This window comes from Ciconia boyciana, chromosome 18 (genome assembly GCF_034638445.1).
Source record: "Ciconia boyciana chromosome 18, ASM3463844v1, whole genome shotgun sequence".
NCBI classification, from domain to species: domain Eukaryota; kingdom Metazoa; phylum Chordata; class Aves; order Ciconiiformes; family Ciconiidae; genus Ciconia; species Ciconia boyciana.
In genome coordinates this window covers 5093261-5108318 of record NC_132951.1, presented here as the reverse complement: position 1 = coordinate 5108318, position 15058 = coordinate 5093261, and the positions used below count along the sequence as shown (strand labels likewise).

Here is a 15058-nt window from a genome sequence, read left to right as displayed (position 1 = left end):
GGGCAAAAAAACAGAGAGAGAAAAAAGGAGAAGTATCTATTTCAGCAGACTGCGACTAAGTGAAAAAGTGGAAGAGAAGTCCAGAGAGAAGACGACGTCTTGCTTGTCTGGGGAGATTTCAAGGCGAATCCAGTAAAGCAAAGTCCCCCAAACAGGTGATTTATTTATTCTTTTAATCACTTTTAATGTCATTGTTTTTCTCATTTCTCTGATAAGTTTTTCCTTCTTCTTTGCTTGTGTTTGCAAATATGTAACATACTCCACTGCCTCAGTCACTTGTCCTGAGGATTCCTTTATGATAATGGTTCACTTAAATGAGTGAAACCTTTTAAAATTATATACCATATACTTACTTCACTCTCACATGTGAAAATAGGAGAACAAAATATAAAAGATGTGACAATCGTCTCGGATACCTGCGTCCCAGCAAGCTCCGTGCAGCAGGAACAGTTTCCAGATGTAGACTTTTGTACTTAAGGATTGAGGAGAGGGTGTACTGTATTTTTCCTTTTAATTGCTCTTTTACAGGGCCAGACCTTTACATTCAGAAAAAGCACACCTCTGCTGACATCAATTAATCTATCCCAATTTTGCTAGAGGAGAATTCAGTCTCTCCTGTTCAGGATTTTTGCTTCAAATCTATCTTTTCTTTTATTCTTTTTCCATCCTTTCTAAGTATATGCTGATTAGTGTAACAATTTTTAGCATATGGAATTAGCTATTTATAGACGCTCCTCATATACCACCAGATTGATTCAATACGTTAAGCAGGAAAACAAATGATTTGCAAGTTCACACAGTAAGTGCATCTATACGTTACGGGGATATAGAACTTGTTAGATTGCACTATATAAGTCGTCTTATCCATGGAAGCCTAAGGCAAAGTTTGCTAAAGCCGGTGGCATTCCCAACATCACTAGGAACTAAATGAGGTTTCTAAAGAACTAATGCTGCAATTATATTCTAAACATTTTTTCTGGATACTACAGATGTACAAGCATTTCCGTTCCACTTGCACTTCTTGGACAAAATTTCCACCATAATTTGCTACCCCACCATAATGTCCATTTGCCCAGTCTTACCACAGGAATTAAAAATGTTCTGCTCATTTTTCCACTAAAAAAGCCACATTCAAATTATTTGCCCCAAGTACATTTGATTTTGCAAGGGTGGAGTAGTGAAGACATGATTAATTTTGTTGTAAAGAACTGAAATTCTTTTTTAATATGACTTTATATTTAAAGAGTCAGGAGTCCATAAACCCTCTTATTTTATTTGGGCTCTTAAAAACTTCAGACACAGCTTGTGTTCTGTTTTGTGCTTTTTTCTTCAAAAATATAGTCTTCTGAAATACAAACTATTCTTTGTTTTTGGAAGCTTCACCTTTGCCAGAAAGAACAGAAAAAAAGCAATATTAAGATTTAAATATAAATTAAGCAATGGGAAGGAAATACACCTCTTTTAGCCTAAAACTTTGTACACTCATCAACTTATATGAAGACATATATCAATTGCAAGTTAAAATTAAGTATTTCCTCTGAGTGTAGTGGGAAAAAGAGTTTCAGCTCTACAATTAACCTCGTAAATTTGGAAACAGGATTACTTGAATTTAGAGGAGAATGAAAGTCAGCTTTAGAATGGAACTTATGCTACAGGTTGGGTTCCTGATTCAGCGTGGCACAATCCTGCAAATACCTGTTCCCCAGTACGGTGTTTCATGTTATGAATCGTCTCACTGAAGGAACCAGAGAGAACAGCTCCGTAATCTAATTCCGTGACAATATTAATTTCTTCTAAATTATATCAAAGGGCCCAATCCTGTCTTTTTGGGCACTGGGCTTCCCGAGGAACATAGGATCAAGTGAATTAGGATCCTGAAGTCAGAAACCACCCCCTAAAAAAAACCCCTTTTAATTTGGTGCTTGCACAATCTCCAGTGTTTCAGTATTACATTACAGTTTTACATGTGATACTCTGCAAAATCACCAGAGAGCATCACTGAGGATGAAGGAACTTTGAGTTTGAACATAGGAGGGGAACATGCGAATGCTGGGTCCGCTTTCAGATCTGCCTGGGGAACTTACAACTGGTAAAAGAAGCTATTCTAAGGTGCTTCAAGTTAGGTACCCAAAATAGTGAAGCAGGTTATTTTCCCTTGGGTCCTTTTGGCTGTCTTTTCCTCAGGGCAGGAAAAGTTACTACAACATTATTGTACAGCTACATGAATGGCAAACAAATAAGAATGTCAATTCTAGCCAGCTACCGATTTTATATCCTGTATTGAATCCAAAAAATGCCACGACACTTCCATTTTGGGTAGGCACTCCTGCCCAAGCAATGAACTCCCTTGTGCACTTGCCAGTTAAGGTAGAAACTGCTGCCACAGGGGCTGGCAGTAACAGACTCCATAAAAACAAAGTTTAATTTTTAGCAAAAGGTTGAAGCTGAATTCTGTCGGAAGCTTCAATGACTTTAAGACGTAGTGGGGTCTGTTGTCCATAGCACTACTTTCCCTGTGAAATACAGCTAGCCATTAGCAGCAGCTGATCACTTGCTGCTGATAATCTTGAGTTTCAAGGAGCGATAGTATTTTTTCTCTCACAATCTGTGCTTCTAGCTTTCCTCTAACGTGCTTGTGTGAATCACAAAGACAGTCCAATGCAGTTGTTAATTAACTATGCTTTGGGCTCCCAGTTCCTGTTTTCTCTGTAAAATGGGGTGGGGGAAGGTAACTTCCTTTTGTAACGTTCAGTAGTGCATTAAATATCGTTGTGCTCAGTAGAGGCCCTTATCAGCAGTCAAGATACTGGACCAAATTTGACTTTTACATATGCTGGGGCAAACACATCCAGAAAAATCCCATTGATTCATGTGCATCTACTTTCAACCGCCATCAGAAAAGAGGGGCTGTACTTAGTGCCTTTGTGTACTTAGCGTATGGGTACTACCATAAACACTGCAAGATTGCTTACGCCACCCATCTCCAGTCCTCTAATTTACCTGGCTAAGCTGTCCGGCTAATGCCTTGGGGTCCTCTAGCCGGTGGGCAGAGTAACTTTTCTAGCAGGCACTGCTGCGTGCAAGCTTTCACCCTGCATTCAGAGTTACCCGCTGCCAGAGCCTCTTCCTCCGCTGTGTAGGAAGCCCAGGGCAATCAACTGGTTAATTCAGGCGGAGAAATCAGATTCCTAAAGCTTGCTGGTATGAATACCCTCCATTGTGGACACAGTCCTGCCCCACCACATGGGAAAATCCCTTTGACATGAGTGGAAATTCCATGTGTAAAGGGTTTGTGGCAAGACTTTAACTTGGGGCACGTCTATATTGCTGAGTGTGGCTCCATGCACAGATACTCCATCTGGGACTGACCAGAGCAGTGAGATCCTCTGAGCTAAGCACTTCTGCTGGGATGCGAGGTGCACAGGCTAAGCAGGGCACACTGCTAGAAGGGTTATGCCCATCGCAGAACGTGCCTGTGTATCGAGCTGGAGGTATTTCTGTGCATGCAGCCTTTCGCCAGGCAGAGATACACTTTACGATACTTAGAAAGAACCTCATTAGAGAGTTACAGAAGAGTAAATACAGCAATGTACTTCCCTCAAGGGCATACTTACGGTTCATTCTCAGTACTGTTTTGTCCTCTTTCTAAAATTAAATTAACAAATCTACTCTTGGCCTCTGCTTTCTCTTATTCATCTCAAGTTACATGCAAATTTCTTGGAAAAAGATGAAGAAAAACAGGTGAGTCATTTCAGAAGAAAAAAATTACTAGAGACACCAAGAGTTATCCCTGAAGTCATAGAAGAAACAGTGGGAATTCTGGACCAGATTTAAAAAGACAGCTATAACTGCATTTCCAAAGGCAGCTGGGCTGGTGAGCACGGGGCTCTCACCGACAACAGTGGGTTTGGCAATCCACCTGTCCACAGCAGACCTCACTGTGAGAATCCCACAGTACATGTACCTGCAGTCGGAGGCAGCTCTGCAAATCTGGCCCTCAGACCCTTAAACAAAACACTGCTGGGCTACATAATTATATTTAGCATGTAGGAGTAGTGCGGGTACTTCTGAACCCTAGGGAGCAGACCTTTTCCGTCCCTGGCTGTTTGGGATTCCAGGAGCCCACACTGCTCTGTCCTGACTTACACAGACATTTCGGGTCATTCCTACTTAACAGGAGCAAACTTTGTTCTTTTTTAGTAAGTAAGTAGGCTACACTTCAACTGCTCTCAGGACAAAAACCGACTTAATAATGCTCATCAACAGAGAGCCAGGACTTACTGCTGACTTTTCATATGAAATATAGCAAGATTTGCTTTTAGTGCTACTATCCTGAACATTTACAAGGGAAAATGCAAATACATATGCAAATAAGGCGCCAGCTGATATTGCCATACACAGCATCGAGCCTGTTGTCATACTGCCTACATGAGAAGAGTTACTAGCCATGGGGAGCGGGCACAGGGCGGGCTGGGTTCTGGGTAGTCAAGATAACAGATGCATTGCAAGAGAATTTTGTATGATTAAATTTCAGCATTTTATGTTTGTTCCTAACCCGTCATTTCAACGGTCTGCAATATTTGAGTCAGATCCAAAAGGTAACCTCTGTCCCCCAGCACTTCTGCTCTGCCTCTGCTTGACTGTTGTTTGTCAGCCAGAATACAAAATACTCAAGCTACGGCCAACAAGAAGGAAACCCACCACACATCATGGCTGCCGGGATTTTCTACTGCATCTCTCCTATTATCCATGTTGTTTCTATAATTATTATTTGTGTACCAATTTCACAGAGGAGCCCATGTCATGGCTTAGGACTGCGCTCTTCTAGGTGCAGTACAAACGCTAAGAGAGACCCTTCCTCAAAGGGGTGTCTCCAACCCATGGTCCCCACTGCATCCTCTCAGGGAAGGTAAGGTCAGAGATGCACCTTGTCCTGTAGCCAGAGCAGAGAGCTCCAAGAGAGAGATTCTGGGTTCTGATGTATCTTTGCCACAGAAACAGTTTTGGTCTGTAACACAGCACTCAATTTAAGCATGGCTCTATTTCTCCACCTACAATATAAAGACAGCAGTAATCCTTTGCCTCAACCTAGGGGTAGGTTATGAAGTGTAATTTTTATGGGGTATACTGTAATCTGCAATCCCATCTTTGATCTGCAGTCCCATCTCTACGTTCAGTGGCAGAGACTATCTGGCAATAAGCTGTTTTGCGTAGCCCCCTCCACAGCTATGTATTTTCCCCAGAGCTGAAATCCATCAAGCACCTAAACCCACGCAAGCACTCCCTGCTCTTCAACTGGGTGGAGGGACCTTTGAGCTGAACTCTACGTCTCCCCAGTAGAAGGGTTTTATTTCTCATCACGTCTGCATACGGAGCTGATGTGCTGGGGAACAACTAAGAAATTACCCCCTAAACCACAGATATTTACCTGCCGTTATTCTATATTTCTGCCCAGGCAGTGAATGGAAAATGCCACGTTCCTTTTTGGTGAAGAGCAAAAAGGCTCATACCTATCATCAACACCGCTTTGTGGAAGATGACCTGCCTGTACTCACGTGGAATCCAATAACCTCTCCCTTCACTGGTGAGTCAATCCATCCGCTATGCTTGTAAGAATACAGGAAGGCAAATCGATAATTCCGTAGGCAAGCTAAGGGAGTAGGATGAGTGAGCTAAAGAACAACTAAGGGCTTCCACACGGGGATGTCAGTCTAAGGACAAACTGATCCCCCACCGTGTGCCCTCTTTCCCTAGGCCAAATCCACGCTGTCCCACTGAAACTGAATTTAGATCCTCCCTTTGTTTCTTGCTGGGTTGCTGGGGAGATTTGAGATACAAGATTGCTGTGTGAAGTTGGTCACTTTTGGGAAAGATGGCCAACTTCAGGCAACTAACAGTTGGGAAAAGAGCTTGCACTTGGTTGTCAGTCTTCTACAAACTCACAGCTCTGCCACCTCGATCTCCAGCTTGCTATGTTCACTGTCCACATTCTCTCTGGACCTACATCTTCTCTACCTCAGTGTGTTACCACCTCCTCCCTATGATTTGCACGGAAGGTTACAGCTAGAGTGAGAAGATACTGGTGATACCGTAACACTGACTGTGAAAGGAGTCCTACACACTCACAGGTGAAGGGCTGGCTGCTATATGCTATATTAACACAAACCAACACTGCTTCTGTTTGTGCCTGCTGTCCTCCCTCTGCCCCTGTTCATGCTCTCCCACAGCCATCCATGCAGTGGCAGGGCCGGGGCAATTATCTTCTTCCTTCAGGCACCATTCAAATGTTCTTTATTCAAATCTAGGATCAACTTACCCTTTGTTCTAGCCCTGGCTATCAAATTAGAGTCCAGCCCTATGATAAGTTTGATAAAAAAGAAAGGAGGTGACATTTTAATTTCAGTTCCTGCCATCATCCTTTGGCCATTTCTTGTGCCTCTCTGGTGCACAAGAGGGTTTGGACGACAGATGAATACTGTCCTTCAGCAGCCCAGTCTCATCTCCAGCAGAAAGCAGGCACATGTATTGAACCTCTGTCCATTTTAGATTCTTACTCTGAAGTCTACTTCTAACAGTGCTGGTTGGTCTCTTTAAGGGCTGGGACAAGCATGGAGAAATGGAAGTGTGGGCAGGAGGAGACAAAGCTCTGTGGTCACCTTTGCAACTGCGTAAGCAGTTACCTCCCCTCTCTGCTTCCCTCCTTGGCTGGCCATAAATTCAGGTTAACAATACCGAACTCTTTTAGGAGAGGGGTGGGGAGGTTAATAAGTTAGTGATTGTTAGTTACCCGCACAAATAAAAATGTTTTAAAATAGAGAAATGATTCTTACAGGTATGTGGCCTTCTACGGTTAATTTTCTCTAACTATACAGGGTATCAAGTGTCCTATCATTTCTTCCTGCCCCCCTCTACCTTGCCTATCTCATCCTGCTTGGAATTTCCCTTTGTCAGCAATGGAAAGACCTTGATTGCCGTGCTGATTGCACCACTCTGCATTTATTCAGGGGATTGAGCATGGGCTCATGTATCCGAGCATGAGTTCATACATAAATACAAAACCCACCTTAACAGACTCTTCTCTTAACAGCTAGAATAAACTAACTGTGACACTACTGTGTGATTACAGCCATAGGAGACAAGACACCGGAGGACATCAAGAAACAGGACCTAGAATGTGTGGTTCCAAAACAAGAAAAGGACCCATCTGAACTGAAAGAAGAAAGTGTCCCTGTCCAGTACCTGAGCAGGATGCTGCCAGGCCCTTCAGCTCAAGGTCTGCTACCCAAGACCACACTTGCAAAAGAGGTCAGGGCTGGGCTGGCTTATGGAACCCCTACAACTGGGTCCAGATTTTCAGTAAATGGCAGCTCTTGACATCAGTGGTCAAACTTGTCCCAGGCAGAGCTCATCGACAGCATTCTGTATTTCCCTTTGCGATTCTGGTCTAGATCAGCATCTCCCTGAAGGATGATGCTATGATTTCCAATGAGTGAGCCTCCAAAACTCAAGGACTAATGCAATTCCATGCTCTATGGGTCAAGGCAGGTGGCCACATCATACTTGTTCAAACACCACATGAAGCAGGGCTAGTAGGGGGGTTAATATTCCTTTAGCATCCCCTCTCCCCTAAAATTTCCTCAGACTGAAATCAAAGTCATAATAGGAACTTTGTGTGGGGGTCACGATTTGAATCAAAGGAGTTATCAACTGCAACTCCCAAGGTCAGGCAGGCCATTAAATGGGGGAATGGTACCTGGGGAGCTTTTTTACTGGTGCCGAGCTGCAGGCAACGGCATGACACTCGCTTCTCCCTCTCCTTTGCAAACTCAGAGATGACCATCCCAGGTCTGCAGATCAAAGACTGCATTAACACGACAAGCACCCCTACCTTCTACAAATCCGGCTTTTCTTGGGATGCTTTCCATTTGCCATACAGCTACCGACAGATGTCTTCCACCATGCAGTCAGCCCTCTTGGACCACCCAGTTAGCCTGTACGGAAGCCACCTCCTGCCAAGCAGCGAGCCCCCTCTGGATTACAGCATGCATTACTCCTCGGACATGGAGACCTACCACTGTATGAAGTGCAACAAGGTGTGTCACAGGAGAACCTCAGGGATGGGGAGGGTCTGGAGTCATTTTCATTGCATACATCAGTGTTTCACTGGCTTGCACCAAAGTGAGATGCATGCGGCTCAAAATGTGTACCTACTTGTTCTCCTGACTGGTGACAAGGACACTAGGAATGATGCAGTTCACATGGCCCACGAGAGGGAAGAATCAAATAAAGAGAAGGAATTAAAAACAGAGATGGAGACACAGCTACCTCATGTCAAAAAGTCACTGGCATTTTGTTTTGCAGGTATTCTCCACTCCCCATGGACTGGAGGTCCATGTCCGAAGGTCTCATAGTGGGACCCGTCCCTTTGCTTGTGAAGTATGTGGCAAAACCTTTGGACATGCTGTAAGCCTGGAGCAGCACACCAATATTCACTCCCAGGTGGGTAGCATGTTTCCAGAGAACCAGCTCTCCAGAGCTCATGAGTGCTTGGACCTTAGCTGTTGCTTACTCCATTATAAGGGAAGTGACATTTCCTAGGTTACAAACACGGTGGCTTTCCTGTGGCGCCCAATGACAATGATAGGAGCTCTGAAGACCATAGATCATAGATCTTGGTCTCACAAATCTCAGACTGCCCTTGAGAATTCCTTGGATGGGAGGGAGGGATCGTTGCTACTGGTTCTTCTGTGCCTTGCCTCCTCCTAAAGGCCGCAGGAGTTTGGATCACAAGATGTAATCAATTTCCATAAGTAACCCTCCCCACATTCTCTTTGTACTGCACCTAGCATATCAGTCCATGAGCTGAGGAGATTTGCTTATCAAATCTACTATTACACTCTTAACACTCTTCAAGCTCTGTCACATGTCTTGCAGCCACAGACATCCCATGATTTTCTTTCCCTAACAGGAAAGAAGTTTTGAGTGCAAGATGTGTGGGAAGACATTCAAACGTTCCTCCACCCTCTCCACTCATCTACTGATCCATTCAGACACACGGCCCTATCCCTGCCAATACTGTGGCAAGCGCTTCCACCAGAAGTCGGATATGAAGAAACACACTTACATCCACACCGGTGAGAAACAAAATATTCCCAATAAGCAAATGCAAATTAGAGTCCATCATGTTGATACACATACATAGTTCCCAGACACAGAGATACTGGACCGGGGATAAGTGTCCAGAGGCACTGGAAAGTCATTCTTCCCTGTGCAGTAAGACAGCAGAAGGTGTAAGCATCACTGAGATGTGTGTCCTCCTCTGTGTGACAGGGAGGTGGTTATTGACCAGCCTCCAGTGCATGTCGTGGTTGTACCCAGCCCTGGATGCCGACAGGGCATGGGCCACACAGCTGGGAGGATTGCCTCTGGTTCTTCTCACCCTCTGGTGCTGGATCAGAGTGCAGGCGCATTAGCAGGACAGCTGGGCTGGCAGGACCCTGATGCCCAAGCGTAGCCAGTCAGGTCTGAGTCTGCTAAAGAGCGTTTCTACCTCCCTTCTCTCATCTGTCAAAGTGTTTCTTACCATTTTCTCTGCCCTGCAGGGGAGAAGCCCCACAAATGCCAGGTATGTGGCAAAGCCTTCAGCCAGAGCTCCAACCTCATCACTCACAGCCGCAAGCACACTGGCTTCAAGCCCTTCAGCTGTGAGCTCTGTGCCAAGGGCTTCCAGCGCAAGGTGGATCTACGGAGGCACCGAGAGACCCAACACAGTCTCAAGTGAGGGATGGCTCCAGGTCTTTGCTGGAGCCCCCACTGCCAGTGCATGCTCCAGGGAAGATGACGCTCCCCAGCATTGCCATCCAGGGTGGGTCTGCCCACCTCATAAAGCTCGTATAGCTTCCTATGTTCCCCTGGGGACGGGCAAAGTCATGTCATTGGCTTTGATGTTCTGGCACCCCAGGGCCTTGCACATCCCAGTAGGTGACAAAGAAACCTGTGGGACCTCTCACTTTTCAATTACAACAGGTACCAGCCCAGATCTGACATCACCTGCTCAAATGCAAATCCAGAGGAATTCCTCCAAGGTCACTATTACTCTGGATTTCCACCACATGCAGAATTCAGTTCATCAGACTGACCAGCAGTGAGGTGGGAACTCCTGGACAAGTGGCAGCAACAATCTGTGCCAAGCTAGTGCTGTAACCATGGTCTGCTTCGATGGTTAGGAAGATAAGGCTGGGGCATGCAAATAGATTGCATTCAGTGAGCTGCGTTCAACCTGGACAAGGCTTCTGCAGAGACTTGCCCAGGTCATAAATTCTGGCAACAGACACCTAGAGTCATTTTCTTTCAGCGGAGCATTTACTGTGATCGAATGACAAGTTAACTGTGTTGTATTTTTAGCTTGGAGTAGGAGGAAAATACTGAAAAAACAGCTCCTATCCCTGGCTGATAACAGGGGTCTCTAAATGCATTCCTCATATGCACCATACTGCAAAGATCCCTGGGTTAGTGGCAGCCAAGCAAGCTCCGGGAAGAGCCATGCCACAGCACTAGGCATAAGCTAATAAGCCCCATGTCTCAGTACCATGCAAGAGAGACTGGCTGCTCTTGGAATCCGGGCTGGTATGTCCCACAATATTTCACTGCATGCTGGACATACCAGCTTAGAGCTGTCCTGGGCAATCCTGTGTCACTGCATGGTCAGGAATGGCCCTTGGATATTGGAGTCAAGGGCCAGAGTTCTGCTTTCCAGCCACTCTCTTAAAGGAGGAAGTGACCTAGCCTGTGCACATTGCCATAGTATGTGAGTACCTTACAAATACTATACAAACAGAGCAGTGGTATTTCCTCCTCCTTCTTCCAGGTCTAGGGGTTGAAGCAAAGCACTGGAACAAGTAAAGAGCCAGTTCCCCTCCAAGCTCTGCTACGTTCTCACTATATAACCTTTGGCAAGTCACTGCACTGGGCTTTTATTTCTCCACCCCTCCTGGTGATGTGGAGTCATTTGCTGAGGTTTGTAGAGTCCCTTGAGTTCTTAACAGAAAGGACAAAGTATTATTATAGCATTAAAAGGACAAATGCTTTCAGGTAAGCGGGGCATTGTAGCAGCACACAGCCCACTCCATAACCACATCCTTGAACACATGGCCTTGGACAATGACACTGGTGGGAAGTAGCCTGGAGAATGGCCTGTGGCACTAGCCGTTTCTTATGAAGGAAGGCTGCCATCATGGGCAAAGAAGAAACAGTCCAAGTGGAAAATTCATTTATTGCCAGGAGAGAAGAGGTCTGTCCTGCCCTCACTGCTGTAAATCCAAAGCCATTCTCTTGACTAAGACCTAAAATGTACTCGCCCCTGTTTTATGCTGTGCCTAAGCTGTTAGTCATTAATATGCATTCTGGAAGCTCAAAACAGAGTCCGTACTCCTGGCTTTACTTGTACACTGTAAATATGTATTTATACCTATCCTAATGTATATTTTTATTGCACTATACCAGACAGTGACAACATGTACAGGCCTGCTGGGATTTATCTGATAAATCTGTTCCCTCTCAGTAACTGGGCTAATACGCTGTATTTCATGTTAAAAACATCCATTTCAAGAAAGGCTCATACTTGGCTCTGGAGATGCAGGCAGTGGGGATGGAGGGGAAAAGGAGAAGGGAAAGAGTACAGCATTGCCCCATACGGTTTGAGTGGAAATTAAGATGGAAATTCACATACAGAACAGGGCTCCCATCAGGAACAGGGCTCCCAAACTTTGACGTGAAAGAAGACAAATTCAGGGAGCGGGGACCTATCGACTGCAGAACAGCCACGAACAACACTCAGAGCTTGGGATCAGGGGACATTCATCATCAGAGACAGATTTGTGCAGAGCCCCAGGCAGGCAGCAAGCCAGCTCCCCAGAGCAAGAGGGCTGTGCAGCTACAACCACATCGGATGACACGGGATTGCGTGCCCGGCAGACGGTGTTATCAAAGCCCCCGTTAAAACTCTGCTGTCCTTTCCTGGTCAGGGCAGGGACTCCAGGGGAGGTGTATAACCTGTGACAGAACTGGGCTTAGGGAACTGGTCCCCAGGTCCTGACCGTGACACCAGGCACACGCACACGTGTGAACACTCTCACACATGTACGTATGCACGAGCCTTACTCAAGGTAAAGTCATTTCAGCTTATTAAGGCTGCTGCCAAAAATGCAAAGTGTGTTTGTTATTCCCCTTGTCCTCCACAAATCTGCAAACAGAAATATTTAAAGAGCATGCCAGCGTCTGAACTGCTCAGAGCTAATACCCTCCAGCCCCAAAACACACGGGCACACCACCACCGACTTCCCTGTCTGTGTCCTGGGGACAGCAGGTGTGTCTGACTCATCTGAAGCTCCTCAGTTTTGGCCATTCTGGAGGGAAGTGCTGGCACACGCGGATCGGCACCGTGGCAAGACTGCCTGTAAAACCACTCATAAAAACAAATCAGACAGCTGGTTCTTCTGAGCCCGCTGAACAAAGGCTATCCATTAGATTTCCATTCCTATCTTTGATTTCCATGGTACGGAGGAGGTATAACCTTCAATGGGCAGCTGGGGTCTTCTGTCCTAAGGCTGTGCTTCTCCAGCCTGCTTCTCCCTCCTAACAAAGCACAGATCACCCCAGTCCTGTCTTTTATTCCTCTAGGGCAGGCAGCTGCTTTCCCCGTTATTGTGGTTACTGAGCCCAGAGACTACTGAAGAGCAGTTACACTGGAGGAGACAGTGTCAGCCCTACCCTTATATTTGTGAGGAACCTGGCGAGCACATCCCCAGGAGATGCAAGGACTGCTTTAGATGGATGGGCAGCCAGTAGAGAAACGCACTGGGGTGGCCTTAGGCAGCGTGCCGCTGCAGAGCCGTGCTCGGGAAAACATGTCTGTGGCCAAAGCAGCCCGGAGCGGCCAGGCTGAGCCACTCCCACAGGCGCTGGGAGCATATCTGCAGAAACACAGGCTGTGGATGGAGGCCAGCTGGCGAGGGCACCAGTGAGATGGTACAGCCAGAGTGAGAAGGTGACCTGAGAAGGGAGGAAGAGGAGAGGGAATTAACTTGCAGTTTTCCAAGAAGGCACTACAGCTTCTTCCCCTAGAGTAACAAGGTGCCACTTTCAGACAAGCAGGTAACACCACCTGCCTCCTTTCTCCCTGAGCCCCATCCTTCCTTTAGGTATATGGATGTCAGCAGCCCAGAGGAAAACTAGGCAGAGCCCCACAGCCTCTTGTTCCCTGCAATCCCTGATCAGGGAGAGCTGTCTCCTGGGAGGAAGATGGAGGGACCGGAGCCCCAGGAGGTGACAGCGGCATTCTGCATGGTTCCCTGGGCTTTCCTCTGCACCGCCTGAAGCTCTGGAAACGCAGGTGAAGGAGGAAGGAAGGAAGCAGATCTGGCATTGCCCAAACCTTGCCACACCAGGCTGGGGGAGAGCCTTCCCCTCCCAACATGGCACCAGCCATGGGCAGGCCTGCTGCATGGAGCGGGCAAAGGGCTTCCCTGATCCTTGGAGCTACTGAATCCACACAATGGGTACCCAAGGATGCTCAGCACCTGTCAGGATCAGGCCCTGGCTGTCACCAACTCCAAACACACCTGGCCTTGCTCTCCAAACATGCAAATCCTCCCCAGTTCTGACCGCTCTGAAAACAACCCCTTTCCCACCATCTCCCCTTGCATCAAAAAAACATTCTGGTTGGTCAATCAAGGAAACAGATAACAAAAAGCAAAATCTCAACTAATCTTTGTGGCTAAAGAAAGAGTTGATTGTTTTTGCCTCTCTCCACGCCCACCCTGTATCCTGCATTTCCCCAGTCCTCTTCACACCTTCTTCCCTTTATTGCTGGGGAAAGAAAATCCTGGTCTTTGGGCTGTTTTGTTTAGCAAATGAGGGATATGCAAAGCAATAACCCCAGGCATCTATCAGAAGGATAGAGGTGCCTCTGTGTCTTCCAGACAGCCTTCAGGCACTGAGAGCAGCAGCCCAGAAGTACTATGATCAAGGGTGGATAGAAGTTTGGACACAGGATGCATCTTTCTCTTCCTAATGAAGACAGAGCCACGGGACACCTGCGGGAAGCGAGGTGTGTTCCCAGCTAGCATGGCATTATGCTGGAGCTTATCTTCAGGTTGTATTAACCTCCACAGAGTGGAATCCTAGGGAAGGCAAAGCCCTGAAGTTTTCACGTTGTGTTGGCAATGGTTAGGGAAGGCCTAAAAAGAACTGGGGGGAAAGACAGGGAAGAATTAGGGTCCAGTTGGGTACAGGTTGTATTGGAAAAAAAATTATTTGCGGAGTCCAGTTGTTTCCCGCCCTAGACTTCATGAGAAAGTGTTTTCAGTGAAAAAAATGATAAGAGCAGAGTCCCTTGTCCTCGCAGCAGGTCGTTCCCCCAGGGCCGTGCAGTCATAGGTGGTGGAGACATACACGCAGGTTGGTTCTAGCCCATCAGCACGGCACACAGGGAAACCTGAAGGCATTAGTCAATCTCCCAGAAATAGCTGCATACACAAGTTTCCTTGTGTAGGGCAAACATTCCTGCCTGCCGTTCAGGGCCTAACCTGGGAACAGACAGGGAGCTTGACCTGCAAAGCTGCTACAGAATAAAAAAAAGTACACCACAAACAATTTTTTATCACTTATTCTGCTCACAAAGCAGAGATGTTTTTCCACTTTTCCTCTGGAATTAGCATGTCCACACAGAGGAGACAACCCAGAACAGCCACACCAAAATTATTCAAGCATAGTTAAATCAGTCGGTTGCCTCTGTGCTGGATGAGACCTAAGAAAATGCAGATCCTTGCAGAGTTCCTGACCCACCATCTTTCAGCTAACAGTCACCATGGACACACACTGATCTTAAGGCTGCAACCCTGAACTGAGGCTTGAGATCTGCCACACATTTCCTGCATGACCTCAGGCAAGACATGAGTGCTGGATTTCTGAAGTTGTTCAGCACACTGTGAAGCTCACAGAAAGCTTCACCCCATCTGTGAGAGGAGGATAATAATTGCCCCTCTCCCTTTCATTTCAC

General features: G+C 46.4%; 1 protein-coding gene across 2 annotated transcripts; it reads left to right on the top strand.

Moving 5' to 3' along the window:
* Window positions 1-12074, top strand: GFI1B (growth factor independent 1B transcriptional repressor). Of its 2 annotated transcripts, XR_012045717.1 has the most exons (8): window positions 1-155; window positions 5456-5584; window positions 7127-7273; window positions 7831-8093; window positions 8362-8499; window positions 8969-9134; window positions 9603-9865; window positions 10027-12074. XR_012045717.1 is itself a non-coding variant. In XM_072883373.1 (7 exons), the coding sequence occupies exons 2-7, from the start codon at window positions 5470-5472 to the stop codon at window positions 9779-9781; spliced, it is 1008 nt and encodes a 335-aa protein (XP_072739474.1). In that variant the 5' UTR covers window positions 1-155; window positions 5456-5469; the 3' UTR covers window positions 9782-12074. The 2 variants fall into 2 exon arrangements, 1 of the variants encoding a protein (XP_072739474.1); XM_072883373.1 differs by having other exon boundaries at window positions 9603-12074.
* Window positions 12075-15058: the final 2984 nt, after the last annotated feature.

Coding starts and splice junctions, on each gene's coding strand:
- GFI1B (XM_072883373.1), top strand. CDS start 5,470: ATGCCACGTTCCTTTTTGGTGAAGAGCAAAAAGGCTCATACCTATCAT. Junction 8,500..8,968: donor ACACCAATATTCACTCCCAG/GTGGGTAGCATG, acceptor TTTCCCTAACAG/GAAAGAAGTTTTGAGTGCAA. Junction 9,135..9,602: donor ACACACTTACATCCACACCG/GTGAGAAACAAA, acceptor TCTGCCCTGCAG/GGGAGAAGCCCCACAAATGC.